At 38.6% G+C, this 27,862-nt stretch overlaps 4 protein-coding genes and 1 long non-coding RNA gene across 7 annotated transcripts; 2 read left to right on the forward strand and 3 right to left on the reverse strand.

Moving 5' to 3' along the window:
- Nucleotides 1-615: 615 nt before the first annotated feature.
- On the reverse strand, nucleotides 616-1,923 carry LOC122841315. Its single transcript, XR_006372377.1, has 2 exons — nucleotides 1,841-1,923; nucleotides 616-1,192 (listed from the first exon to the last, which is right to left on the reverse strand). It is a non-coding gene; the product is annotated as an uncharacterized LOC122841315 (long non-coding RNA).
- Nucleotides 1,924-2,437: 514 nt separating this feature from the next.
- On the forward strand, nucleotides 2,438-14,170 carry LOC122841309 (cullin-3-like). The gene is made up of 16 exons (XM_044134533.1): nucleotides 2,438-2,769; nucleotides 5,046-5,243; nucleotides 5,359-5,472; nucleotides 8,224-8,384; nucleotides 8,496-8,610; nucleotides 8,692-8,920; nucleotides 9,023-9,168; nucleotides 9,289-9,465; nucleotides 9,550-9,720; nucleotides 10,430-10,537; nucleotides 10,738-10,862; nucleotides 10,954-11,050; nucleotides 11,170-11,304; nucleotides 11,985-12,171; nucleotides 12,517-12,662; nucleotides 13,011-14,170. Exons 1-16 carry the CDS (start codon nucleotides 2,710-2,712, stop codon nucleotides 13,140-13,142), a joined length of 2,301 nt encoding a protein of 766 aa, XP_043990468.1. The 5' UTR covers nucleotides 2,438-2,709; the 3' UTR covers nucleotides 13,143-14,170.
- Nucleotides 14,171-14,705: 535 nt separating this feature from the next.
- LOC122841311 (dehydrogenase/reductase SDR family member 12-like) lies at nucleotides 14,706-20,053 on the reverse strand. 2 transcript variants are annotated; one of them, XM_044134535.1, is made up of 10 exons: nucleotides 19,437-20,053; nucleotides 18,168-18,301; nucleotides 17,478-17,560; nucleotides 17,284-17,379; nucleotides 17,078-17,159; nucleotides 16,935-16,996; nucleotides 16,693-16,797; nucleotides 15,408-15,498; nucleotides 15,126-15,263; nucleotides 14,706-14,999 (listed from the first exon to the last, which is right to left on the reverse strand). In XM_044134535.1, exons 1-10 carry the CDS (start codon nucleotides 19,658-19,660, stop codon nucleotides 14,839-14,841), a joined length of 1,176 nt encoding a protein of 391 aa, XP_043990470.1. In that variant the 5' UTR covers nucleotides 19,661-20,053; the 3' UTR covers nucleotides 14,706-14,838. The 2 variants fall into 2 exon arrangements, with proteins under 2 accessions (XP_043990470.1, XP_043990471.1); XM_044134536.1 differs by lacking the exon at nucleotides 19,437-20,053 and adding an exon at nucleotides 19,141-19,159.
- Nucleotides 19,826-24,621, forward strand: ap1s3b (adaptor related protein complex 1 subunit sigma 3b). Of its 2 annotated transcripts, XM_044134551.1 has the most exons (6): nucleotides 19,826-19,955; nucleotides 22,336-22,514; nucleotides 22,670-22,778; nucleotides 22,933-23,070; nucleotides 23,799-23,860; nucleotides 24,044-24,621. In XM_044134551.1, the coding sequence occupies exons 1-5, from the start codon at nucleotides 19,953-19,955 to the stop codon at nucleotides 23,838-23,840; spliced, it is 471 nt and encodes a 156-aa protein (XP_043990486.1). In that variant the 5' UTR covers nucleotides 19,826-19,952; the 3' UTR covers nucleotides 23,841-23,860; nucleotides 24,044-24,621. The 2 variants fall into 2 exon arrangements, with proteins under 2 accessions (XP_043990486.1, XP_043990487.1); XM_044134552.1 differs by lacking the exon at nucleotides 23,799-23,860.
- On the reverse strand, nucleotides 24,178-27,847 carry scg2b (secretogranin II b). The gene is made up of 2 exons (XM_044134534.1): nucleotides 27,712-27,847; nucleotides 24,178-27,271 (listed from the first exon to the last, which is right to left on the reverse strand). Exon 2 carries the CDS (start codon nucleotides 27,251-27,253, stop codon nucleotides 25,496-25,498), a length of 1,758 nt encoding a protein of 585 aa, XP_043990469.1. The 5' UTR covers nucleotides 27,254-27,271; nucleotides 27,712-27,847; the 3' UTR covers nucleotides 24,178-25,495.
- Between the last annotated feature and the right edge of the window lie 15 nt (nucleotides 27,848-27,862).

Raw genomic sequence — 27,862 nt, forward strand, 5'->3', positions numbered from 1 at the left:
ATGACCCCCAATGACTTCTGGAAAAAGGCACCAGCAGCTTTTTTATAGCCTGCGGTTATAAAAAAAATGGGTGAATGGATGTTACAGTGTCTTGCAGAAATAGTGATTCAACTAACCATTTTTCGTCAATTGTCAAATCAAAAAAACTTTAATGTGTTTTCAATTTGCTTTGACGTTGTAGAACAATACAAAGTAGTGAGTGATTTTAAAATGGAAAGAAAAGGATTGCTTAAATTTATTTTTGCTCTTTTACTCTGATACTCTGAAAACAAGAAAGCTAAATGGCTTTACAATTCACCTAATAAGCAAAGCAAAGATACCTGCGTGTAATTTAAACTTACTATGAAAACAGTATGGTTTCAGAAGTTTGTCAGAGCGCAATAACAGAGGCCAAGCAACACATACTCAGCGAAAAATTTGCAAAGAAGCATTGATAAACGGCAGAATACAAATGTATGTGTTTCTTTCAGATTTTGACTACCATTAAACATATGACAAGCTATGCAGCTTTCTCATTAATGCACAACCTTGTTTTGGTCTATTCCATAAAATTATATATGGCACGATGCAGGTTGTAGTTCAAAAAATTAAGAAAAAGTTCAAGGGGTAACAATACTTTAGCAAAGGATTTTATTTTCCAATTTCTTCACGTAAACCTGAAGGGCAAATCTACATCTTTAGAGGTCAGACACCCGGATGTGACACAACATGCAGATCCACCTAACCTCTTTCTCAGTCGCTAGCAAATTTTCTTCATACCTCCCAATTGGGATTCTGCTAGCCTACATTCCTCTCTTCAAGGTTGGCGGTGATGGCAAATTAAATTACTTGTCCTGTTTTGCAGTGCTGGCACCAGGTCAACAGCATATCGGCTAAAATGATGAGCGCAGGATTCTGAAGACTGATGCATTTGTCCTGACCTGTTGGTGTCATGTTTGCAAAGCAGGTACCAGCAAGGAAAGAAGCTGAAATCAGAAGCAACGTCTTAAATTCTGCCTCTCTAATCACCAGGAAAAAAAAGAGGAAAAATCAATGTGTCTCCGCTTTCAGATGTGCAACTTTATACTTTTATCTTTTGGGCTTACCCTGCTGATGGAAAACGTGTCATGTGCTTGCACTTGGAGAGAAGCTTGACTGCATTAGATGTAATTGTATTATCCTCTCAGTACAGCACACACCACCTGCTGGAGATCTAAGATATGACAGGAGAGGAAAAATAAATACACTTTTTTTTTACAAACACATTTTTCATGTACATGTCTTGAGTATTGCTCTTTGTGCCTTGTGAAATCTCTTGCATTTGATTTCTGACTATGTTAAGCAAACTTAGCTGGGTTTTCATTTCTTCAGCCACAATGCTTATCTGTTCTGTAGGCTATCTGAATGTCAACAGCAGCATGTGGACTTTATCTATGATTTGCAGAGAGGGCTGCTATCGGCGGACAAACATCTTACACACTACTCTGTGGAATGGGAGGAACTTGTAGTGTGTTAGGTGCTGTTCAACACAACACAAATAAACAAGCAACTTGATATTACGACTCTGTTGGCAGTCGAATGGGTGAGCAAGAGTTTTGTTTATAGTCACAACAGAAGTTCGAAATGGTGAAGATATTACTGTGGCATAAACTGCACCACTAAATCTCATATACAGACGTCTTTTTGTCATGGCAACAGATCCCTATTTGTCTAGTTGTGTAATTTACCAAACAACTAAGAGTTTAAATTGTGTTTTTATGCAAATTTGTTTGCTAACCTTGAAAGGCTGTTGTCAACATCACGTTACTAAAAGGTTTAGCTATACAGTATGTTTTAATTTTATTATTCATTAGTCTCTCACAGGGTCACCTCCACATATGCGTAGAATGAAAGGCAGCAGTCTCAGCTGGCAGTGAGCAGAAGATTTCAGCCAAGTAGATCTGTGAAAAAGTAATTTTCTGCTTGATAGTAGATAAAAATACTGACATGAGGCTGGAACTACTGGACACTAGAGAGCAGCAGAGGAACTGAAAAACAATGGCAGATAGGCTAAAAAATTTGATTATATTGTTATTGTTTCCAAGAGTTTTGGATTACTGTAGGTCTGAAAGTATTATCTATCATTTAAATAATGATAGATAACATGTACTTGGTTAATTGAGTCTGAATCATCTTGATAGATGTGAAAAATTTTATTAAGACTGAAAAACATCTTGACATTAATTAGCTACTTGTAGCTTATAGCCAAATAAAAATGATGATTTACATCCAGCAGCGTAAAACATTATGTTCCAACGACAAAATGGAAAATTTTTCTGGTCACGCTACTTCTGAATAAATTGAGTTTTACTGTAAACCAGGAAAACGTTTAATACTTACAACGATAAATCTCAAAAACTAAGTGAGCGGGAGTCGTTCAAACTATTAAAGTCAACCTGTGGCACGCACCTGTCGTAGTTGTGACTCTACAACTCTCGCGAGATTTCCGGATTGCGCAGTGGAGAAGACTATTCACTTCGGCCGCCATCACTGCATACAAGCTAAAACATTAGCTGAAACATTCTGAGGAAAGCGACTGACAACAGTGTAACGAACGCAGATACTGACCGCATTCCCATAAGGGAGGCCATTAAGCGTCCTTTTTTCTGTCCGGGTGCAGAAAGCAGACTAGCAGCTGCCTTTCATGTAGTCTTTAAGTCAACTTAGTAACGAAAGTCGCTCTAAGTAATCATGTCCAACCTCAAAGGCGGCACCAAGAAGGACACCAAGATGAGGATACGAGCCTTTCCTGTGAGTATTATTAGACGGACACTGATTTTAAAACTAGGGCGTTGAAAATGAAAGATCTCTGTGTTTGTAGCTGTCAGCTAACTAGCATCTCAAACGAAAAAATAGGCGTCATTGTCAGGGGGAAACTACAACTGCCTGAACAAATCATCTGAGGCACAGAGGCTTTAATTATTTTGGTTCAGGCGCACTATTTTCGTTATCGGTTTGAAAATATTACCGTTTATTTGTCACGAGCTAATGCTAGCATGTGTGAGGAAACTTCAAATATAAGCTCGTTAGTAGCAGGCCTGTTAGCTGGCATGACGTTTGCCAAGTTTCTGTCAGTCTGTCAACCAGTATCATTACGTTATAATAACCGCTCACCCTTCCTAGGACTGTGTGCATACGGGTTTTGCTGATGTGAGTGAATTTATTTGAAACCTAGTGGCTCTTTATTGAGAATTAAACATGAATATGCATGGCTAACCTAAGTTCTGAGATGGCGATAAAAATTAGAACTGTGGAGATAAAAATGAGTGTATGTCAAAATAAACGATTTAATCTGAACGAGTCTTAAAACAAATTTTCAATGATGCATGGTTCGTGTATGGAGGCTAAAAGTTGACACGGGGGTTTCGTTTGAAAGGTGGTATTTCTGGGGTAATATATGTCCTCCAATTTCCATTAAAACCTTTAAAATAAATAAAAGGTTGGGAAATAAATAAAAGGTGAGACTAAACTCACATAATTTGTTTCTAGACATTTCAACATATAATCAACAAATAATCTCTGAGTGATCCACCCTTTACAGTGATTAGAATAAATGTTTGTTTATTGTATGTGATCTAATTTCAACTAAAAGTTATGCTTCATTGTTGAGGATATAATATTACTCTTTTAGATAGAACAGAACTCTTTTAAGTAGTCTCCCTACAAAAAATGAGAAAAACAGTTTGCAGATAACTTTATTTTATTATTCCTTAAAAATCAAGGTGTAAGTTATTTCCTGTATCCTTTTTGTTGATGTTGTTGTTTTTGTGTTGTAAAGTTTTTTTTTTATAGTGCCAGTGGCCTTGACAATAATCAGACAGGGAAAATGGAAAAAAAGAAAAAGGGGGAAGACAAGCTCCTGAGGTCAGGAATCGAACCCAGGATGGTGTTAGCGACTATTGCTTCTGACACTGAAGCAGTAGTCAGTGCTTCAGTGTCTGACAGTGGGGTCTGTTCTACTGCTGCACCATGCGGGTTAATTAAGCTGGTCTCTGTGTACCAAGTCAGTTTGAATTTTTTTCATTACGAAACAAAACAACTCAGCATATGGTATCAGTTTTGATCTACATTAGAGGGCTTTGCTTTGTAGTGTAATGTGAAGAATAAGGTGTTATAGCTAAGTTTAAATCAATGGGACATACTTATATTTTTTATATTGGGGCCCCCACAAAGATGTGTGCATGACAAGCTGAACCGCCACAGTCATTAAGCCTTTGCTTTTAAGTCCATATGTTGTGACTCTTTCTTCATGAAGTGACCAATGTGTCCCTTCCAAAAAAACAATTTAAGTCTTTTATTCACTCCAAGATGACTCATTTAATGACATTAGGGACAAAACAGCATAACTGAGTTAAAACTATGCTGTGAGAGATGAAGTCAGCGTTACTCATGAAAACACTGCACTGCCTGGATCTCCTGTATGTCCCATATTGTTTATACTACTTTAACCCAATAGTTGTGTTGCTTTGTTCAAATGTACATGGCCCTCCCAATTTATTTAGTCAACAACAGTGATTAAATAGTGATCAACCTTGCATGTGTCTCTATTTTTTTTTTTTTTTTTTTCACAAATACATTTTTCTGCTGTTGACTCATTGTTGCTGGCATAAACCTGTAATCATTCGTCCAAGCTGAAATGGGGAAAGTACTGCAACAATAGTTGACATGCTTCTAACATGAAAGGATTTCTTGCTTTGCACAGAAATGCACCTTTAAATAGATGAGAAAAGGAGACAACAGTTACAGTTGAAGTGTACTCTGGTATTTTATGTATGAATAATTGCTCATCTAATTAAAAAACCTTGACTTAGAGAAGACAATTAGACAAGGAAGTGCATGTAATTACAATAAATTTATAGCAACACTAGGACAAATGTTTAATGTAACATATTTGAAAATTGTTTAATCTTTTGAAATTGTATTGAAAGAATAAACTCTCATATTGCTAAGCTCGTATGATTTACCGATATAAATCAGGTTATGTTTCCAAACCACAACTTTTCATTATGTTTTTTTGTGTCCCTCAGATGACGATGGATGAGAAATACGTAAATAACATCTGGGACCTTCTGAAAAATGCCATCCAGGAGATTCAGAGGAAGAACAACAGCGGGCTGAGCTTTGAGGAGCTTTACAGGAATGCTTACACCATGGTGCTCCACAAGCACGGAGAGAAGCTCTACACAGGCCTAAGGGAAGTGGTCACAGAGCACCTCATCAACAAAGTAAGATACTGCTTTTCTCTTCAACAAAGTCATCATAAAAATGTAATCTGTACTGGTCCCACTGTAGATAAATTGGCTTGACGTGACTTGATTTGGTTGTTTGTGTTATTTTTAGGTACGGGAAGATGTTCTAAACTCCTTAAACAATAACTTTCTGCAAACACTGAACCAGGCTTGGAATGACCATCAAACTGCCATGGTTATGATCAGAGACATCCTTATGTACATGGTAGGAACTCTGTTCTTAAATTATTTGTGGACTAAAACAATAAAGCTTTGTTTGCATGTTCGTTTAATCGGAAAACTGGCAGAACCATTGACATTACCTTTGCCAACAGTGAGAACAAAATGTGTGTGTGGTTGTGTTCAAGTGATTGATCCCTTGAGATTAGCACAAGTGTAGGCTAAAACAATAGCCCAGTCAGTAAGGAGATCACAGTACTCTACTGGGGTCCTTTTGCTTCACGCTTTTCTGGTTTTTGACTGGCAGTGGGCCGACTGTTGTTTTACTTAATATTGAAGATAATTTTGTGCTCATAATTCCAAACCTGCCTTAAGATAAACATAAATCAAGTCTATAAAAGATTACATCATCTTCAAAGAAACAGTACACCTTGATCAACTTGTTTAGAGGATTGTTTAAGACCAGACTCGTGATCAGTCTTGTTTTCCTTAAAAAACTTTTATGTAAGAGATTATCAGTGGAAAAAAAAACACTCATTAAAACCATAAAGTTTGGTATTTATTGTCTGAACCCTGACAACTAAGCCCATGGATCTTAAAGTTGTTGCAATGTAAAAACACAGAATCTTGCTGCGTATTTTTGGTCAAGTTTCTTGGACAAATATATTAGTATACTTGAAATAAGACAAAACTTACTTAAGTAACTTTTCAATAAGATATAGAGACTTGTTTTAAGTAAATAATTTCTTATTATTGATGGCAGCGTACTTGTTCCATTGGCAGATAAGACATTTTTCCCGTATTAGAAGTTAATGTATCTGAGTAAATGTTTTCTTTCTTTATTTAGTCTGTGGGTTTTTGGTCTGTTTTGTAAAATCAACTCACTTTTGCTTTTATTTCTCTGTTGATGTCAAAAGAGAGATTGAAACTACTTGTTTGTCTTTGTTGTATTTACTAAATCACCAAATGTATGCCTTACTAATACTTGAGCTTAAATGTTATGTATACATAATTGTCCTTCTCAGATTACAAAAAGCCTAATTTTCACATGAAATTGAAATGGAGCTTAAATATTAGTGATATGATGGTCATTTGCAGTTTATGACCTAAGATCATGTGGAATTTTTATAGTGCCAAGAATCTGATTAAAAGCAGATTCTCATGAATGTCACAAGCATCACTTAAACCTTGGTAAAAGATTCAAAGACCAGTTGGTTACAATTAGTCCCATTTTTTCCAGTTCACCTGTAAACAATGTCCTCATGGTGGGATAACTGTATACATCAGATACAGGCATTTATAGTTTATTCTAATAAAAAAATCAATGTGCAGAGCATGACACTTGAAATGTAGTTTTCTACCAAATATTGCATTGAAGCAGTCTCTTGTGTTTGCAGTGGTGTTCACTTGGATATTACGATGATTGCGATTTGATACATTGTGCAGGTCAATTCAAATTGATAGTTTAAACTGTTAACTTGCTTTTGGTTTCTTTGAAGGGAAAATCAAATGGAAAAATATTCTTCATCCAGAAGAAAACAGTTATAGAAGAGTGAATAATGTTCTGTTATTCTCTAGACTAAACAAAGCATTTATCAGAAATACTGTTGAGGAATACATTTTGAGTCTCATGTTGACCTAATTGTACTGGCTAAAACATTGTTGGTAGTTGGAGTGAAGCTGCATGTGACAGTTTGTATCATGCTGTTGTTTCATTTAACAAGTGATTAACACTTAAAGTTGTCAGTCAAGGAAGTAAAGTAGATTTTTAACAAGATGACAACGAAGAACACGATGCATTAGGTATCCTTACTAAACTTCCTCCAACATTTTTTTCTGCTGCAATTTTCAGTTTCTTCAAAACCAAAAAGACATCCACTCATCAGCAACTCAAACAGGAAAATGATAATGACTAATTTCAGTTGTATTAAGACAGAATTCCTCTGCTCTCTTCATTACACATCACAATGTGGCAAACTGTAATTGGAATCTAGCCAGTTCTGAAACATAACAGGTTTCAAGATTAGAGATCAAAGCACTACTTACTTAACAGTCTCTCAAAAGTAAATTCAAGAACATAATAATAATTAATTAATTGCTCCTTTAGGTTATTGAAGATTTGGAGCATTCGTTACTTGTTTCTGATCAAATGAACCCTGAACTACAGAAAATGTTCCACAGTCATGTATGCACAGCAGTATGTTTGTATTTTATGTCATATCCACATAGAGTTATTAAGCAATTTTCCTTTGCATTTGTTTCGGTGCAACGATTATGAAAAAGTAAGTGCTGCAGCTGACTAAAACACCAGAACTTTCTTGCATCTCGCATACTCATACAAAGTGTTAACTAATATGTAAGAGCATTGAAAAAAAATACATCACTGCAAAATCCTACTCATTCTCTGAGATCCCTCACATATTAGATTAAGGGGAAGAAAACAACTCTCAAGCTTGCATAATAAAATAATCAGACTTTCCAGAAGCAAAACAAATGAGCTGAATGTTTTGGGACTAAACATTAAAGGTCATGTGGTCTGTTTGGACCATATTAACCCTGCCTCAAAGTTAGAAGAAGAAAGACAATAGATGAATAGAGCCTGATATAACTGACTGACAAGAACTCTGTTTTCTTTTATCAATTGTCATATTGTGAGATGACAAAGCTAGCTTTCATTGAACTCCAATAATTTATTTTTATAAGAATACAGTGGGGAATATGTACTATAATACAAGCTAAAACATAACATTAAAATTGAGCAAAGTCATTGTGTCTCATTTTTTTCTAACTCTTCTAGGATAGGGTTTATGTTCAGCAAAACAACGTGGAGAATGTATACAACCTCGGCCTAATCATATTCAGGGACCAGGTGGTACGCTACGGCTGCATTCGGGACCACTTACGACAGACGTTGCTGGACATGATTGCGCGGGAAAGAAAAGGGGAAGTTGTAGACAGGTAAGCTCCTGTGCTCCTTCACCGGACGCATAGCCAGATGTCTTGAATGAATCAGCAAGTCTGATGTAACTCAATGTTTTTGTTTTGTCTCCTTTCCGCCATCAACTGCAGGGGCGCCATCAGAAACGCCTGCCAAATGCTGATGATTCTCGGCCTGGACGGTAGGTCTGTATACGAGGAGGACTTCGAATGCCCCTTCTTAGACATGTCGGCTGAATTCTTCCAGGTGAGTTTGCTCTTGATGCCTTTGTGCACTCGTTTGTTGTATCTGCAGTAAAACAGCCCCATTAATGTTTAATCTTTTCAGATGGAGAGTCAGAAGTTCCTGGCAGAAAACAGTGCCAGTGTCTACATAAAGAAGGTCGAGGCTAGGATCAATGAAGAGATTGAGCGAGTTATGCACTGCTTAGACAAGTCAACCGAAGAGCCAATCGTTAAGGTAGTGGAAAGGGAGCTTATTTCAAAACACATGAAAACTATTGTGGAGATGGAGAATTCTGGCTTGGTGCATATGCTCAAGAATGGAAAGACGGAAGGTAAATATGTTTAATAACAGGTTTTGTCTTGATTGAATTCTCAATATCCTCTGCCTTATTATTATTATATTTTTTTATTTTTGCTTCATATTTCACTCTCAGATCTGGCTTGCATGTACAAGCTATTCAGTCGAGTACCAAATGGCCTGAAAACAATGTGCGAGTGTATGAGCTCGTACCTGAGGGAACAGGGCAAAGCTCTGGTGTCAGAAGAGGGAGAGGGCAAGAACCCTGTTGATTACATTCAGGTACACTGACAGAACTCTGTCACAAAACTACTTAGAATTTAAAGACTTCTTCACCTCAACATTATAAGAGGCACATGCTGCATTAGAGATGTCATTTTGTGTTTATCGCTTTCTCCACAGGGTCTGCTAGACTTGAAAACGCGGTTTGATCATTTCCTCCTCGAGTCTTTCAATAATGACAGACTCTTTAAGCAAACTATCGCTGGAGACTTTGAGTATTTTCTTAACCTCAACTCGCGCTCACCAGAGTACCTGTCACTGTTCATAGACGATAAGCTCAAGAAGGGAGTAAAAGGAGTATGTGATTTTATAATAAAAACACTGTTTTTTTTTCTGAGGTCTGCTAGTATTTACATTTTGTTTGATCTATATTTTATTCAGCTGACAGAACAGGAAGTGGAGTCTATTCTCGACAAGGCCATGGTGTTGTTCAGGTTTATGCAGGAGAAGGACGTTTTCGAAAGATACTACAAGCAGCATTTGGGCCGTCGGCTTCTCAGCAACAAGAGTGTCTCGGATGATTCCGAGAAGAACATGATCTCTAAGCTGAAGGTGAATGATTTGCGGGGTGTACAGGTCCTGCTCAGTAAACTTGATTTATTTTAGTAATTCCGTTCAGAAATAGAAACTCTAAGTGATACATTTCAGGTATTTCGTTGCTTTTGTTTTGTAATTTTGATGACTGTGGCTAACGACTCAAAGAAATTGTCATTAATGATGCTCGTATATCAAAAATGACAAACGCACTCAAGAGGAAGGTTTTCCTAAACTTAAGCTTAATAATAGACATTGTGTAATATACATAATAGACATTTGTCATATTTGTGGTTGAGTTAGCATTGAGTTGAGTTAGCCATCTTTACTTTTTTGTATTTGATAAGCCAATATTATCCATCATTTATCCAACAGGACATTTCTGTGTTAAAAATCCATATTTTTAATGGCTGGGAATATTTTGATAACCAGAGAAACAGAATGTTATTTCTTATTACCTCTAAGCCGTAATCATCGGAATTAAAACAAATGACTCTTAAAACGTATCGCTCTGTTTTATGATTATCGCGTATGTTTTAAACCTTTTTGAATTGATTCATCAAAAATGAACTTTTTGATCATTTTCTAATATGCTAATGGGCACTTGTATCTGTATCTTTTAGGATCATGTTGATGCTCTAGATCAAATCCACCTCCACCTTTTTTATTCTATTTACATGTTTCTTTGCACTTGTAGCTCATTGTTCTCCCCGTCTCTCCCTTGCAGACAGAATGTGGCTGTCAGTTCACCTCTAAACTGGAAGGAATGTTCAGAGACATGAGCATCTCAAACACTACTATGGATGAGTTCAGGCAGTACATTCAGAGCATATCGGTAAGATGTTAAAAACACAATTGCCCACACTTAAAGAATGTGTTTTTCTTTGAAACCAATGTGGGTAAAGATTTAGATCACCAGGCTATTTGGTTCTCATTTTATTACATAAAAAAAATTAAAACATGAATCCTAGATGAAATAAATGCATCTAAAGATCATTGTTAAGGAATCTGAGAAGTTTTATGCATCAATTCCAGGCTTCTTTAAGTGGTGTAGACCTAACAGTAAGGGTTCTTACCACGGGTTACTGGCCTACACAGTCGGCAACACCCAAGTGCACCATCCCTCATGCTCCTAGAGATGCATATGAAGTCTTCAGAAGGTAAGATATTCAGCAAGGTGAGGAAGATATCACTGCCAAATGTTCATTTGCATGGCATCTAATGAAAATGTTGCCTGTCTGTATCTAACAGGTTTTACCTTGCTAAGCACAGTGGAAGGCAGCTCACACTACAACATCACATGGGTGGAGCAGACCTGAATGCAACCTTTTATGGAGCTATCAAAAAGGTACCAGCTTTGGTCCAACTATTTAAATGCTAAGCAATTTTAAGGGTCGAGCCGTGGATACTTTTTATTTAGATTCATGTTTTTATTTCAATTGTCATCTTTTCCCATTTCCTCTGCAGGAGGATGGTTCAGAGGTTGGTGTCGGTGGAGCACAGGTAACAGGTTCTAACACCCGAAAGCACATCTTGCAGGTCTCCACCTTCCAGATGACCATCCTCATGCTCTTCAACAACAGGGAAAAGTGCATTTTTGAGGTGAGAGTGCTGTGCTCCCTCTTTTCTGTTTTTAGACACCAATTAAGACAGATGGTCATAACATTATGACCCCCATCTCAGATAGAGAAGATCTTCATTTTACAGGCACGAGTCGGGGTCAAGATGTGCTCCCTGGCTTATCTTTGTGCTTTACACAATAAATTACAGTCCATTGTTTTCTTTCACTTTCTGTCAAAGCCGTTTGACCTTATTATGAATGTGAACAATAGTTGCTCTTCAATTTTATCCAACAGAGACCAGCATTCACTAGTTGTGAACATGACAATATTTTTAGTGCCCGTTTCACTGAATCACTGTTTTTTTCTTTCTGTATCTACTTTTGTGTCCCAGTCACTGCTTGTATATAAACATTTCAAAAGAGTTGCAGTAGTCTGGTAATACAATAACTCACCTGGTTATTCTTCACAATTTGCCTTTGTAAAGGTTTCCAAATAGTTATCTTCCTGTCTCTCTGCTTTCAAATCTCTAACTTTAATAATTAACTTCCTACTACATATACAGAAGCCCATTTCTATGTTTGGATCTGTTAGATATTAACAATTTTGATATGAAAGGGGGTTTGCAATCTTCTAGAAATGTACGTGTTGCTGAGTAGGACAAAGCTTCGGACCACATGCCTTTTCTTAATTATTAATCGTCCCCTTTGTCCTCATCTGTAGGAGATCCAACAGGAGACAGACATCCCAGAGAGAGAGCTGGTGCGGGCGTTGCAGTCTTTAGCCTGTGGAAAACCTACACAAAGAGTTCTAACAAAAGAGCCAAAGTCGAAAGAGATTGAAAATGGCCATGTGTTTACAGTCAATGATCAGTTTACCTCCAAGCTGCACAGAGTCAAAATCCAGACAGGTGGGTTAAATAGCTGCATAGCTAAACCTTACATCAGTTTTTGTTTTCCTTTTTTTTTGTCAACTGGCTCATAAAGTTAGCACAATTTTCCTAGCACAATTTTATGCCATTTTGCCACTGTAATCTATTTTTATAGCCTTCCTTACCCATTTAGCTCAGAATATAAACATTTTCAGTTTTTTGGCAACAGATAAATACTCCAAAAGTTGTTTGATTTCTTACACAAGATCTATTCAACAGATTGTAAACGGGGTTGGCATTTTTAATTTCTTTTTGAGTTGCCTTTTTTTATTTTTCAGTTCCTTCTGTTAACCTTCTGTGTTTACCTGGCACCTACCTTACTAGTTGCTGCTAAGCAAGGAGAATCGGATCCCGAAAGAAAGGAGACACGACAGAAAGTTGATGATGACAGGAAGCATGAGATCGAGGCAGCCATCGTCCGCATCATGAAGTCGAGGAAGAAGATGCAGCACAATGTCCTGGTAGCAGAGGTGAGGGCCACACAGATTTTTTTTTTTCCTCTTTTGACTTGAAAGCCACCAGTATTGTCGTTCCATTAGAAATGCTATGTAATAATACTTGTGATGTAGGGTTGTTTGAAGGTGGAGCACTCATTATTTGGCCTTCATCAGTACATTGTGAGGACAAAAAGAGAGAAGTCCTCGTCTTACTGTAGCACAAAACAGTCAGAGATTATCCTGGCTAATCTAATAAAACTCCTGCTTCTATTTTATCAAAGACTTTTGCTATTCAGTATCTACACAATGTCATTAAAAATACAATTTTAATGAGCAGTCTTTAATCTTGACTCAAACATTTTTGCCTCTTTGCGTCTTCAGGTGACCCAGCAGCTCCGAGCACGGTTTCTTCCCAGTCCTGTGGTAATCAAAAAGCGCATTGAAGGACTGATAGAAAGAGAATACTTGGCACGGACGCCAGAGGATCGCAAAGTGTACACCTACGTGGCGTAGGAGATGAATGCTGGGGAGTAAAGATTGGAATGTTTTCTGTGGACTGTTGTTGCGTATGGACTGTAAGTTTCTTTTACAGACATCGACTGGAACCCTGATTCATCAACTCGTGCAAAAAAATAAAAAAATAAACACAAAAAAAAAATCAAAATAAGCCCTCGAACATGGGACATAAAAACTTGGAATAGACAAAAAAGAAAATCCATCAGATGTTCTAGATGACTTTTGAGATCGGGCTCAGTCTTCCTATTCCCAGTGAGTTTTTACATGGATGATCCAGCTTCAAGATTTTCACTGTTTTACCCTGGTAGAGTTCATAACTTGCAAAGAATCCCTTGGGAAAATGTGAATGCACCACATTATTATTTTTTTTCTGTTTCAGTACTGTATAAAGCTAATAAAATTATTAAAACAGCAGAAGTGGATTGGTACAAAATAAAAATTAGGATTCTTTGATATGGAATTGCTTTGCTCATCTTCGATATTAGGCTCTATTCAGACTTAAAATGCTGTTTTACTCTTGAACCTAGAAATAATTTTGGTATTTTGGACATATTTTATAATTATTTTTTCCGTTTATGCATTTGATAACAGAAGTGACTTTAAAATGAGCAACTGAGTTGTGGAAATATTAAATTCAGTAAGCAGTTGCCAAATTAATTTGGATGCTTAATTTGAGTAAAATTAAGCATCCTACTCCTTTTTACCTTCATCTGATGGACGTAGCATTCATTGTCTTTGATCTTCCTCCTTAAATTAACCCTTTTCTGAAGGCTACTTCTTCTATTGACATAGACGAAGTAGCCTCTAATGCTGTAACACACTGTCTCTTAAAAAAATTTTTCCCACCTTGAAATATATGAAATGGGTCCCAGTTATCACCATTTGTAGTATCTATATTTAAACAGCAATTCTGTTGCTACAAAACTAAACATATTTACCTGAAAAGTTTCCAATATAAACAGTTTCTGTTTATATTGGCCACGCTGCTCTTTCTCCTGCTACTGTCCCAACCAATCAAAAGGCAGTAAATGTTCTACATTTTGAAGAGAAAAATGAAGCGCAGTCCTGCTCAAACTATATAAAATGTGCTTCCTATTATCAGCAAAAAGCCGGGAGCACTAACATATTGCCAGCACATGTGTACAAAGGGAAGTTTTTCAAGGGGAAACTGGCAGATAACTTCTAGGCTTTTGTCTGGTTCTTAGGGAAATATGGAATTGAATGTGAAAGTATTAACATGATTTTGATGTTTTTTGCTCTTGTAGTTTTTCTCGGTTCAGAAAATATAAACATTGTCATAAAGTCAAGCAGAGTCATGCTTGATGTAAACTATAGACTATTTGAAGGGATCATTCTGTAAGAGGTTCGGATTAAACTGAATTTTTATCAAAATCTTCAACCATTACCCTGAGGGGTGTCTTCAGTTTCCTAAAACAAGTTGCTTGTTGTTAGGCTACTATCCTATATTTTGTCAACAGAAAATGTATTAGGAATTTCAAGTCATGGGAATACATTTTACTGATATGCCTACCTAATTTAACATTATACACAACTCTGTAGTGAAGTGACCAGAGCTCAGTTTTATTTCAAGGGAAAAGCTAGATGCTATATGTTACTGAAACATAAATGGTAATGTTCTTTCAATCAGTGACAATTTTACTTTCTGAGTCACCAACACATTTCGTAACATAAGTCAGACAAACTGAGGTACAGAAGTATCCGTATGTCCTTTAAGATCATGTTGTGACTGAACAGCTCTAGCCAGAGTCTCCAGCTGAGTTATGAAACTCTGAATCTCTTCAGCAGAACTCTGAGTCCAAGCCAGGGGCAGATGCATGGGAACGGACTTACGATCTGAAACAAAAACAGCCAGTCAGAGGACTCGATAGTGAATGGCGTCTGAGCTCATCGAAGAGGGTTGAAGTAAAAACTGACCGTTTTTCTACCTTGACAAAGGCTACTTTACTTTGTTGAGCTCACCTTGGAAAAACTGGCCACTACGTTTTCTAGCAGCAGCTCTGGACAGAGCTAACCACACAACCGTGTCAGCTCCTTGGTCCACACTGCGCAACCTGTCCCCCATCATCCGATGAAACTGAGGCATTGCCGTAGAAACAGCTGGAAGCAAAAGAAGAAAAACCATTTCTACACATATTCCGCTTTTAACGACGTCACTTGATGGAGCATACTCTTTGTTAAATGTGTATGATCCATCAAAAACAGCTCCTTTTCAGATATTTGTTGTCCCTGTTGAGACTGTACCTGGCGTGTCAACCCAGCCCGGATGCATGACAGAAAAGTGAATGACGGGGTTGTCTTTGGCCCAGTGTTCTGTTAGCACCACCTGCTGTCTCTAAAAAGAAACAGTACATTGTCACATTCCTTCAAATTTCTCTTGTATAACCTTAGACTTAATTGCTTTCTGCTTAACAAAACACAACCGCCGTGAAAAAGTATTAAACATCTAAAGGTTGTTCATATTTTTCTAGCAGACTTAAGTACTTGTTGGATTTTTATGTGATAAAACACAAAATTCGGCACAATTGTGAGGTGGAAAGAAAATGCATCATTTATTTTATTTATTCTTACAAATAGTAATCTAAAAAGTGTGTTGTGCATTAATATTTAGCCCCTATTTCTTTTGATACCCTTAAATAAAATCTGCAACCAACTACTGTCACTTACGTGTTCCACCTGTGCCTGATATATTCTCAGTATAACTTTTAGTGTTTTTCTCTCAGGAGGAACAAAGCTTCCACCATGACGTTGTAGGAACACACCAAATATGTCCTTAATAAAAATCATTCGCAAATCAAAGAAGTTCAGCTAAACTGCAAATCTACAAATTAATAGCTGTCCACCTAAACTTACAGTGTAGGCAAGGAGGACTTAACTCACTTAAGCAGCTAATGGAAAAGTGGAAAAAAAAGGAACCTTTTTTTTCTTATTTATTTGATAAAGTCTTACAACGTCACAGTTTGCCATGCCATGGATCTGTAAGGGATCTAATAATCCTTTGGAGGAAGCTGCCCTGGTCAGAAAAAAATCTAAATTACTGACATGTGACTGACATGTGAAGCAGAAAGCTAAGAGAGCATTGGGCTTCATGCATCATCCTGAGGGAATCCTTTTATTCACCAGGTACAGGGGAACTAGTTAGAGTTGAAAAGGCAATGGATGAAAGCAGCTAAGTACTGGAAGGAAGTATGTTCGATGCCGGAAAGGACTTGAGCCTGGGGCCTTCAAACAACAACCTGAAACATACTTTCACAGCAACAGTGTACACTTGTACAGATCACAGAACATTTTAATATGTTTGAAAAGTCCAAAGTCCAGGAATATATTCATGGACACAGCCCATGAATAACAACAAAAATCAGCTTTTTCCATTCCTTCTCAATGTCACAATTTTGTGTTACTCAATGTTAGCTTATCACGTAAAATCCCAATAAGATAGAGGCCATTAACTGTAATGTAACAAAATATGAAAACGTTCCGCAGCTATGAATACCCTCTTTCTTATATATAAATGATTTCCTTGTCTTACCTTGTTTTGTGCATAGACCATGACGCCATCAAAGTGGCCCTTCTCCGACTGCAAATCATCAACTCTGAGATTCTGGACCAGCATGCCCCCTGAGGACACAGTGATCTAACCGCCGAGAGAGTGAACAGCAACAGCAGTGTGGTTAGACAACAGCCACTAAAGCACAGACAAAAGTGGCATTATGCAGTCCACATGATCCAGATGAGGCCTCTGTTTGTGAGTATTTATGCACGGAGTCATACCACTCGTGGGTCCCAGCTCTTCTGCAGTAGTGGTATGAGAGACTGAGTGAGAATATACACCCCTAAAGTAAAGAGAATAAAGCTAGTTGAAACACTGAAGTGCTGCAGGAAGACACACTCTGACTGTTAGAATCAGCTCTCACCCATGGTGTTGGTGGCAAAGTTCATCTCCAGGCCCTCTGTGTTCAGCTCTCTCTTGTGAATCATACAGCCTGCATTGTTTATCTACCACATTATTTCAAAACAGTCACATCAAACACACAAAGCTAAATTTTTAAATTGAAAAACAAGAAAAGATTTGCCATTATTCTGTATGTGGTCAAGAATAAGGATGACAATTGATCCCTACCAAGACATTCAGCGATGGCTGCTCTTTCTTGAAGGCCTCAGCAAACTCCCACACTTTGCGTGTCTGGGAGATGTCAACGACATGGACGTATACCTCCTACAATAACCAGAGTGAGTTTTTGTCCCCCTAGATATAGAATTCATCTTTAATGTTGGCAATTTGATGTAAGAGATGTTCAAATTTTAGTCGCTCACCGCGTTCCCAGACTCAGAAACAATCTCTGACTTGGCTTCTTCTGCTTTGTCTTTGTTCCTGCACACCATGTGGACTGTTCCTCCTGGGCGACAATATACAACAAAATACAATTTTACAGCTAAGATCTTGATGAGAGTGCACAAACATGACCACACGACCATCTTCCACTTTCTCCACTGGTTTCCCATTTCCACCAGGACTGAATTCAAGATTTCCCTTCTTCACACACCAATACATCTGTGGAATTGCCCCCACCTTGATCAAAGAACTGCTTAACCTGCAAAACACAACTCCCTCCCTCCGCTCCACTCTCTCAAACCTTCACCACATACCCAAAACCAAACTGAGAACCAGGGTGGGGATAGGGCTTTCTCTGCTGCCGCTCCACATTTATAACATGCCCTGACACTCTGAGGGCACCACAATCCACTGACTGCTTAAAAAATGCCTTAGGACATTTCTTTTAGCAAATTTTTGGTTCACTTTCTTAGATATTGGTTTTAGTTTATTTTAGTTATTAATTTATTTTGTTTCTTTTACCCATTGTAGTTGCTTGTTTTGTTATTGTCTCTGCCCTTTGACTTCTAAAAATATAAAGATCATTATCAATAAACTTTACGATGATGATGATGATGATGATGATTATTATTATTATAATGTGACACAGAGTGCAACTCTTTTGCTGATACCTTTCTTGGCTATAGCCATGGCTGTTGCTTTGCCAATACCACTATTGGCTCCAGTGATCAAGAAAGATCGCCCCACTGCAGAAACTTCAAGATCCTTCGTCTCAAAGTCTTTAGAAGCGGCTACGTATCCCTTCCTGAAATAAATAAATAAATAAATAAATAAATAAATAAATAAATAAATAAATAAACATAATCAGCTATTGTGTGAGAGGAATATTGATTACAATGAGATAAAGGTGAAAGATTCAATCAAGTATTCAGAAGTAGAGCATTCAGCACCACTGAAAAGAAGCTCGGCTGCACAGAATTGTTTTACTGACAAATTATAAAGAAATCCAGCAGGATATGAGGAGTATAGAAATCTACATGAAATAAGTAAAGAAAATATTGAAATAATTCAGTCTGAAATAAAAAAAAGAGTTTGTGGCCCTGGATGAATTATTTACTGTTAAACACGGGGTACTATTTCATTTTCACATAGCGTCAGATTGGTTTTGATTGCTTTTGCTATCCTACATTAATGAAATCATTCTTTATTTTAGGCTACATTTTGTATTTACTTACTAACATCTTGGTCTTGATCTAAAACTTATTTAATGATCTGAAATATGCAAGTGTGACAAAAAAAGAAGAAACAGAAGCAGAAATTTGGAACATACTTTTCCACAGTGCTAAGAATGGAAAGGGTCCTGTACAACAAGCAGATGTACAGGAAACTTACTAAACCCAAACTCAACTTCAGACAGAATAGAAGAATGGTAAAATAAACTGTTTAAAAAACAAGTCAGATCTAAAATCACTGTTACATCAGCATTAATAAACCCTACAGCTAATAACTAATTAAAAAACTTTTAAAGACTCTTTCTGTATAGCTGTGGTTGGAGTTTAAAGCCAGACTGTAACTTTTGAAAATGCGAATCAAGATATGGCTGCATTTGTTCCTATACAACCTTCTCCAAGATTGACAACCTACACTGTTTTAGCTCCAGTAGAGATGTGTCATCCTCAAGACACCAGCTGTCAATAGATCTATTGTGATTGAACATAAAGACCAGTTTGTGTTGTGATTTGTGCCACACAGTGATCAGACCTTTGATTTGACTGTGTGACAGGCAACAATTACAAATACAGAACAATCTATGACACAAAACACATCTAAATACCCAAAACGTTATAATTTGAGCCAACACCCAGTCCATGAGTGAAAAAGCAGGGTTTTTTTAGATCCAGATCTCAGATCAGAATCAAAGTGATATTGTAGCTACTAACCTTGTGTATTGTTGGATCCCATTCAAAAACCAGATGGCGTTTCGGTAAATAGACATGATGTGAAGTGGACAACAATTCCCAGAGCAATGGACCAACCAGTTACCCTGTTTCTTTCTCAACCACTGAGACTGGTTGGTATCACATGAAACAGATGCAGAAGCAATATACTGCTCCCTACCGATCATTAGTTGCAATAACATCGAAACGGACCAGCTGACAGTCATTTGTTAAACTTTTACCAGTTCATTCATTTACATTTCACGCAGCGCGCTTCTGGGTGCGCTGATCCCTGTAACACAGGCCTTACAGTGACCAATCCAGATGCTTATAAATTGTGATGACGCGCCTTTCCTCCGGAGGCCAGCTGGGCGGAGTTAAACTGGATTCTTCTCACTGGTTGCACTTCGCGGAGGGTAGATATGTTTTCAGCCTGGCCGTCTGACCCTCTGTGAGGGTTAAAGTGCATATTTTCCTTGTCTTTTGATAGTGTTCGTATCTCTTGGCCCAGCGTCAGAAATGGTAAGTACTTTAAAAGCTAGTTTGTGCGCATGGCTGTAGCTGTAAAGTGGCCTCAGCCAACTGGGCTATTCACCTTTCTCACCTGACAACAGGTGGCTAACACTGGAGCGCTGCCTAGTCACTTCCTTGAACACCGTAGTGGGTTTGTTTGGTCAGGCTTCTAAAAAAAAAAAAAGTACGCTATTTGCTTATATTGAGGCAAATTTACGAGTTTCAGTCCAATTTTGAAAACGGTAAAAAGTAAGATGTTGGTTTGCTCCCACCGATGGATTCCTTAAAACAGGTTTCGTCACTTTCCTGTAGGTGTCCTGCCCTTAATGGCAGTTTAATGCTTTACATATTAATTTGCCTTCTGTGAACAGGGACACTCACGAAACTTGTAGTTTTTCTGCTTAACATTAGACTATGTGGTTGTACATTAAGAATAAATGCTGCTAATTTTTCTTCTGTTCTATTAATTTCATTTGCTGGCGAGTTTCAAATACTGGAAATACTTGTATGTCCTCTTTTTGAATTCATTGTTCTTTTTTTCTATGTGTTGCTTTGTGGGGTGGAAATGGTATTCAGGACAAGGTTAAGTTTCTTTTTTTTGTTTTTTTCGGTGTTCTATGACTGACTTGGACCCCATTTCCAGTCAAGCCACAAGGGCATCAATAATATCTGTTTTGAATGCTCCAAGTTTGGTTATTTGTTTGCATATTGTGGATTATCAACCCTAAATTTCTTTGTTTACCATTAAGTAAACAATTAAATTAATCTGTTTTGATTGACTTTCAAAATATTGACTTCATACTATTTATTATATTAAAGTTTCCACTAATGATTTATTAAATTAACCTATCAGCTCCTTTAAATTGTTTTCTCTCTAAACTTTTATTGCATGCCAAAAAAACAAAGTGCAAATGAAAACTTTATATACATAATTCAGGCTGACATTTTGTCATAGTTTCATGGTTTCCTTATTCTTGCATCATTAAATTATTCATCATTAAATTATTACTCGGATGGTGATGTGAATTGACAGCTGACGTTACAAGGAGCCCACAGAAAACTCAACTCTAACTCCCGCTGACTGCAGCCAGGGGGCTTCTCTACACAACTGTCACTTTCACTGAAACATTCATGAAACTGAAAACCACAAATTTGTTAAAATTATGTGTTGCCTCTAAATATTTTTATCAAGAAAGTCTTACAGTCAAAGTCATCAGTTATGACGCCTAGTTGCAGCATCCCTTATGTAAGTTGTTATTAATAAATTGCCAAGGTTATTTTTCTGACAATTCATTGTGTCTGGGAGTCGTGTTCAGAAAACATGTTTCGATTTAGAGGCAGAAAAGCCTCAAATCATGTCCTTGCATCCATTAATGCAAAATTAACATTTAGTCATGTATAAACCAGCATAGACAGCAGGATTCATTAATATGACATCTTTAATACATTCCTCAGAATAGTTACAATTTGTACATTTCTGAGGTTGACATTCTGGAGATCTTTAAAAATGCTTTCATAATTAAATTTTTTCTATTTAGTTTTAATAAATGTAAGTACAGATCTATAGTTCTGACATCTGTACTCTGTGTGAGAAGTTGACTCCTTTTTGAAGGCTGGGTTTGGGACCCAGCGCAGGAGCTTGACTTGGTTTGCTTCCGTCTGGGGCCTGTTCAGTGGCTTTATTAAAACACAAATGGGTTTAAAGTTCTGTATTGAAAACATACATTTACCAAATGTATAAATCTGTGCCGTTTCACATGTAAAAGCATGGCTATCAAGTAAAAAAACAGAGTTAAGCAAATTTCTTTATGTTACGAGATGGTCTCACAGTTGCTAGATGTTATTTAGTCAAATACACAAATTTATTAGGATGCTTAGTCAAAAGGTTGGGAGGAAAAAAAAATTAGCAAAGAAAAAATAAAATTACACATGCATATACTTAGTCACACAGATATCTCATGTTTTTATACATATTCAAGGTATGAGGTGAAGTATAACTTGAAGGTCTAACTAATTGACCTTCTATTTGGTGTAAAGCCTATTTAAAACTAAAGATTTATTTTTTTAAGTGTACATTTATTTTTTATTGTTTTAATGGCCTTTTAGAAGATTTAAGAGCAAGTGTGTCAAATGTTGCCATTTATGCTGAGGAAACTCTCCTGTTAATACAGTGCTGGTCGCCTGAAATGTGCCCACTGCATAAAGAAAATTGATACGGCTATTATGTGTAATTTTGGGAGTTTTTAAAAAATAAATTAAACATGTCAAAGCATTCCTCTTGTCTACTGATTGCAGTGAATGAATAACGTATCATGGCTTTATTAGGTTTCACTTTTGGTGGTTCAGATATAACATTTTCTTTCCCTGCTGACTGTGTCCGTGTTGTTAGATGCATTTCCTGCTGCTCTTCAGTCGCCAAGGGCGTCTGCGTCTGCAGAAGTGGTACACGGCCATATCAGAGCGTGAGAAGAAGAAGATTATAAGGGAGATGACAACCATGGTCTTAGCTAGGCAACCGCGCACCTGCAACTTCATTCAGTGGAAAGACATGAAGATTGTTTATAAGAGGTGAGCAACTCTCTCTCGCATGTCTGCTCAAGCAGCTCAAATTAGTGGAGGGATTATAGTGGGTGGATCATTAGTGTTTCTCTTTGATGGTGAAGCTTTGTTGTGTAATACGTGTTTGTCCATCGCCAACTAACAAATGCCTGTTCTCATCGTAGGTATGCCAGCTTATATTTCTGTTTGGGCGTGGAGCATGAGGAGAATGAGCTTTTAGCCCTGGAGATTATTCACCGCTATGTAGAGCTGCTGGACAAATACTTTGGCAATGTATGTCCCTATATATTTCTTTTAAGTTTTCTTTCAGCTGTTTATACAGTGCCATTTTTTTATGTTTTACTCTGATTATAGTATAAAAAGTAGTAAATGATGTGTTCTATGTAGATCTGATAACCTCAATAACTGGCATCACATCCTCTCCCAGGTGTGTGAGTTGGACATAATCTTCAACTTTGAGAAAGCCTATTTTATCCTGGATGAGTTTTTAATGGGAGGAGAGATCCAGGAAACCTCTAAACAGATTGTGAATCGAGCCATTGAATCCTCAGACATGTTACAAGAGGTAAGATGCATGAGCACACATGAATGCACATCCACACACACATTTTTTTATTCAAATGCTGTGTGAGAATGTAACTTTTGTTGCATGCCTCTGTGATTTTAAAAGCAATAGTGACACATTTACAGATTAAGACATCTGTTGTGTGTGCGTGTGCTTGTGTGTGTGTCTTTTATTTATTAGATTTTTTTTTTCTAAAGTTGTGGGGTAAACTAAGTCTACAAAACTGGGTGTTTGAAGATTTCTCTCTACAACAACACTTCTTTTAAATACTACTTCATGCTCTGAGAATGAGAGTGCAAGTTTACTGAGTGAATGTAGTGCGGTTAGTTTCCGGTAGCGAGTTCAATGAATAGGTGCAGCTCAGTCCCTATTGTGTCTTTGTTTTCCTCATAGCTTAAAGACGTTTCAATGTTAGTGGCCCCTCCTGTTTTATAGATTTGTGCCTGCGCTGCTGTTTGTCCTGCCCCTCCTTTTCCAGCGTGCATATCTGCCTCTTCCTCAGCCAGCGTCGCTGCGAGCGAGAAGCAGATTCTGCTGGAATTTGGAGTGAACTTTAGTGTTTGCCTGGTGCTTTCTGCTCCCACCCCTTCCTCTGTGCTCGTGGTTTTGTGGTACAACTGGGTGTGTTGTCCTGTGCTTCTGACTAGGGCTGACTAACATTTTTAATCTAGAGTTGGATGATGTTCAGTTTAGCCTCCCTTTATTCATTTTGACCATTATCGCTTCAGGATGACCACAGTGAGTGGTATGAGGTGGAGCTGTTTGGATGACCTTGAATATGGACAGACAGGTTAGATGCTGTGCTTGTGTTAGTTGACCTGCTGTGTGTTGGCACTGAATTCCAGGTGATGCGTAGGTGTGTGCCTGTGAATATTAAGAGTTAAGTGTATAATTTGGCACGTTTATTTTTTTTCTTCTTCTTTTGTTTTTAAGTTGATATTCTCTTCTTACCTCTGATGTGCCTTTTTCTCAGACCATGGAGGAGTATATGAGCAAACCTGCGTTTTAACTGTTGGGAAAGGAGGATGTGAACTTCGTGGAGGACTCCACAACCTGGACGTACTGTAAATGGGTCATGAAGTTTCTAGAAATTTGCTTCATTTAATCTTTTTTTTTTTTTTTTTTTTTTTTTTTTACTTTGGAATGCGCAGGATTACTTTTTGAACTCGTTCATACTGAATTTGAATGATATTACAAAGACGCTAAGGTTTTGATTCTTTTTTTTTTCCAGAATAAGAATTGTGATTTATTCATATTAAAATTATACCTTTAATATATTGACATTTTCACTCTTAAAAAACTGTTTTTTTTCAAGTGTGCTATTTTGACTTTCACTCTATTAAAATGTTTTATCAATTGTACTACTCGGATGTTTCACAAAAAAAATTTTCATTAGCAAAATGCCCAATTATAAAATACTATTAACATTTTGTCATCTTTAAACCTTATGACGTTTGACATTTTTGGCTGATATTATTGAGCACCTGTTAGTGTGAGTTTTTACTACAATGCACATTTTCGATTAAAATGTATATTTTGATACAAAAAGTTTTTAAGTCTTATGATCTTTCAAAACTGTTTAGACTTTGATTTGTGTCTGTTTCTCAATAAGGCAACAGAACTCAGGAAGAAGAAAAATAATACATCTGATGCTTTATTCATCTGTGATTGGTCACACATTGTTGAACATGTACAAAATGGTTTAAAAATGAGCATACGTAACACAACCACTGTTAGGCCAACAACACAGAGCTTTGCAGTATGAAAGGGTTAGAAGGCAGGCGATGGTCTGATATTTAGACTTAGAAATAATTACTCCATAACATGAAATCCACTAACCCTGAAAATGTCAAGAGTCACAACACTCGCCCTCAGCCCTGACAGTTATTCTCAAGTAAAGCTTGACTTTTTTTAAAGGCCCATTCAGATTTGTGCCTAATAATTTACATTTATATTCACATATGTTAATAAATAGTTCTACATAGATGAAAATAAGCCATTTTTACCTTTTACTCTGTTGGTTAAACTATAGGGCTGTTGCAAACACCAGTAAATGTAAACTTAACGTCACACAACTTTTTATCTGTCTTGATTGTAGTTGATCATGAGGCTTACTGAGAGCTCACAACTTCCAGGTGAGGTCTCTACCTCACTGGTTGCACCTTTAATTTCCTGTGGTGTATTAGAATATTTCTAGGATGTTCTTGCAGCAAGTAGGGACAGTCATTGATAAAATCATATTTTACTTCTAAAGTTACTATATTTATATATATAATTGTCATTAGTGATTATTAATACCAGCTATAGTTCATATAATAGAAATGTGTAAACTAGATCACGTCCACCAAACGTTATTTCTGACAGTAGAAATACTACATATTCATAATAATGCATCTTGGAGGGGGGTTTAAGGGCGGGGGTCAGATTACATCCCGGCCGCTTTTATCTCACGGCGCTCTTCCTCTTCCTTTTCTGTTTGCGGAGCAGAGGTCTTGGCCGTCACCTCCTCCTTTCCCTGTACCTCTCCGGGGTTCGCCATCTCCTCCGTTTGCTCCTCGGTTTCCCTCTTGGCCACTGGCCGTGCCTCAGTGTCTGCTTGCTCCATGTAGTCCTTCATGGCGCGCTCGTACAGCTCGTAGGGGAACTGTCCCTTCAGCTGCGCCTGGGTGTCCCGCTTGGTGATTGTGTTGGGGTACTCTGTAAGGATTTTGGCCGCAAGATAGGTGGTCACCTCGTCTTCTACGTCGCCGCCTTCGTCGTCGTCTTCATCGTTGACGTCGGCCTGACGCTTCAGGGGCATCTTGTTGAGTTCCGACAGAAACAGGTTCTCTCGGCGTCCGGAGGGTGACGGGATTTTAACCGGGACTGCAACAGCGCTCGTCGCTGCTGAGATTCTGTCTGTGGAGGAGGGAGTCTTTATGGGTCTCTGCACAACGGGGTATTCGTTGCTGATGGTCTCCACCCCGATGATGTCCAGAAAGTCCTCTCTGTCCATGTCTTCGGGAGCAGGCTTGCTTTTCAGCGGCAGCCTGCGGCTGAAGTACCTTATTTTGGGGGTCTGGCCGGCCGTGTAGCGAGTTAAGGTTTGGGGGTCGCGGTGGAGCTTCCTGAGCTCCTCCGTGAGCAGCATGTCGATGAGGTCTTGAGGGGGAACGTGGAGCTTGAGGGAAAGCTCCAGCAGCTCTTTCACTGTCCGGGGATCCACGATGGAGGGGCGGATCAGCCTCTTCCTCTGATCTCCGGTCTGATCCCTCTTCTGCGTCTGATCGCTCATCTCCAGGACCTTCAACAGGTAGTAATCTACGAGTTTAGTGTCATCGTCAGCATCCTCTTGGTTTTGGTTGGCACGGCGTTGCATCTCCTCGCGCTCTGCTTCCTCCTGTTCATTGAGCGCTCTGTCCATCTCTTCGTGGCTCCTGTTCACCATCTCCTCGGTCTCCTCCCTCTCCTCTACGGGGACCCACTCCTCTCCTCCAGCCATTTCCTGATTAAGCCCATCCTGCCCTTCTTCGTCGTCGTCCCCGAACACACCTCTCTTTTGGTTGGGGACTGCGGCCATCCTCCCCAGTTCATCGAAGATGGATCTCAGATTGGCCAGGCTCTGAGGGGTATACTGCTCGTCCAGATCTTCTGTTGCGCGCTTGGCTGCGTCTGTGTTCTCTTCGTCTTCAAACATCAGTGGATACTTCTTGTGGGGTCTGGGGAAATTGCCATAGTCTGCTGGTGCACTTTCAGGTGCTTCTGTGTCTTTGGTGCGGTGCCTGTGCGTTCGGCGGTCGCTCCTGGGATCTTTACCGGCCTGATCCTGGAGAGTCTTGAGCATCGCCTTCATCAGCTGTCCAGCGCTTATGTCCGGGCCCTGGATGCCGGGGTTCGACTGGCGGTCCCCGGGAACCTCATCCTGTTGCGTGGCGAGTTGAAGCAAAATCTTGAATTTTTCCACCTCATCGTAATCCGCGGGCTCGGGTCGGCCGCCGTTTCGCTGCTTCAGGTTTTCGATGTACTCCAGGGCTTTGATCAGGTCGGAGCTGGGTGAAAATGCAGCCGGTTGCCCCTCGCTCTCCCCGCCCCGGAGCCTGTAGTGACGGGGAAGAGACGCAGCTTGCACGGCGCATCCTTGGAGAAGGAAGGCGAGCAGGACCACGGCTCCCCCCGCGGGCAACTTGTGGTGGAAATGCAGCATTATAGGCAAATGTATTACCTGTAAAATGAAACCAGAACAGGATTAGGAACCAGATCCTCGGGGGTGGATGTGTTTAAAGATATAATTCAGCGCATTCTATGGCGAAAGTGCGTAAGCCAGTGTGTTTTGATCCAAGATTGATCACATCAGGGAGTTACGCTGATGTGATGCTGAGTGCGTTACATGTACATCACTGGATGAGTCACTCCCTGCGTTGTTACGGGCAACCTCAACATTACGTCTACACCTGTTGGCGCCCTATAAAACCTAATATAAAACTTATCGTATTTCATAGCCTATAAGCAACAACGTGTTTTCAATACTAAGACGAAGCATTCCAGTAAATCAATAATTCTCACTTGAAAACGCCCAAAAACGAAACTATCATGCATAATACGTTCGGGAAGCATATTTATATAAACTAATAACGGTTAAAACACGAAAAATGATTTTATTACCTTTGGTAATTAAGCTCAGACAGCAGTGAGAGTGTATGGCATCTCCTCAGGAACGGTGCTGATTCGCTTCTGTTTTCAGCACTTGGACAGCTCCTCCTGTTATATGAGGTACCACCTGACCAACGCGTCATCAAACAACACAAGCAAAAGC

This window comes from Gambusia affinis, linkage group LG12 (assembly GCF_019740435.1).
Source record: "Gambusia affinis linkage group LG12, SWU_Gaff_1.0, whole genome shotgun sequence".
NCBI classification, from domain to species: Eukaryota; Metazoa; Chordata; class Actinopteri; order Cyprinodontiformes; family Poeciliidae; genus Gambusia; species Gambusia affinis.

What these genes read in the sequence shown, in the direction of transcription:
- LOC122841309 (XM_044134533.1), top strand. Translation starts at nt 2,710, where the DNA reads ATGTCCAACCTCAAAGGCGGCACCAAGAAGGACACCAAGATGAGGATA. An exon ending in TGAGGATACGAGCCTTTCCT is followed by an intron (nt 2,770 to 5,045) that starts GTGAGTATTATT and finishes TGTGTCCCTCAG; the next exon opens with ATGACGATGGATGAGAAATA. An exon ending in TGTCGGCTGAATTCTTCCAG is followed by an intron (nt 8,611 to 8,691) that starts GTGAGTTTGCTC and finishes TAATCTTTTCAG; the next exon opens with ATGGAGAGTCAGAAGTTCCT.
- scg2b (XM_044134534.1), bottom strand. Translation starts at nt 27,253, where the DNA reads ATGCTGCATTTCCACCACAAGTTGCCCGCGGGGGGAGCCGTGGTCCTG.
- ap1s3b (XM_044134551.1), top strand. An exon ending in ATGAAGATTGTTTATAAGAG is followed by an intron (nt 22,515 to 22,669) that starts GTGAGCAACTCT and finishes TTCTCATCGTAG; the next exon opens with GTATGCCAGCTTATATTTCT. An exon ending in TGGACAAATACTTTGGCAAT is followed by an intron (nt 22,779 to 22,932) that starts GTATGTCCCTAT and finishes ATCCTCTCCCAG; the next exon opens with GTGTGTGAGTTGGACATAAT.
- LOC122841311 (XM_044134535.1), bottom strand. Translation starts at nt 19,660, where the DNA reads ATGACTGTCAGCTGGTCCGTTTCGATGTTATTGCAACTAATGATCGGT. An exon ending in TTTCTGAGTCTGGGAACGCG is followed by an intron (nt 17,380 to 17,477) that starts GTGAGCGACTAA and finishes TGGTTATTGTAG; the next exon opens with GAGGTATACGTCCATGTCGT. An exon ending in CTTTGCCACCAACACCATGG is followed by an intron (nt 16,997 to 17,077) that starts GTGAGAGCTGAT and finishes TCTTTACTTTAG; the next exon opens with GGGTGTATATTCTCACTCAG.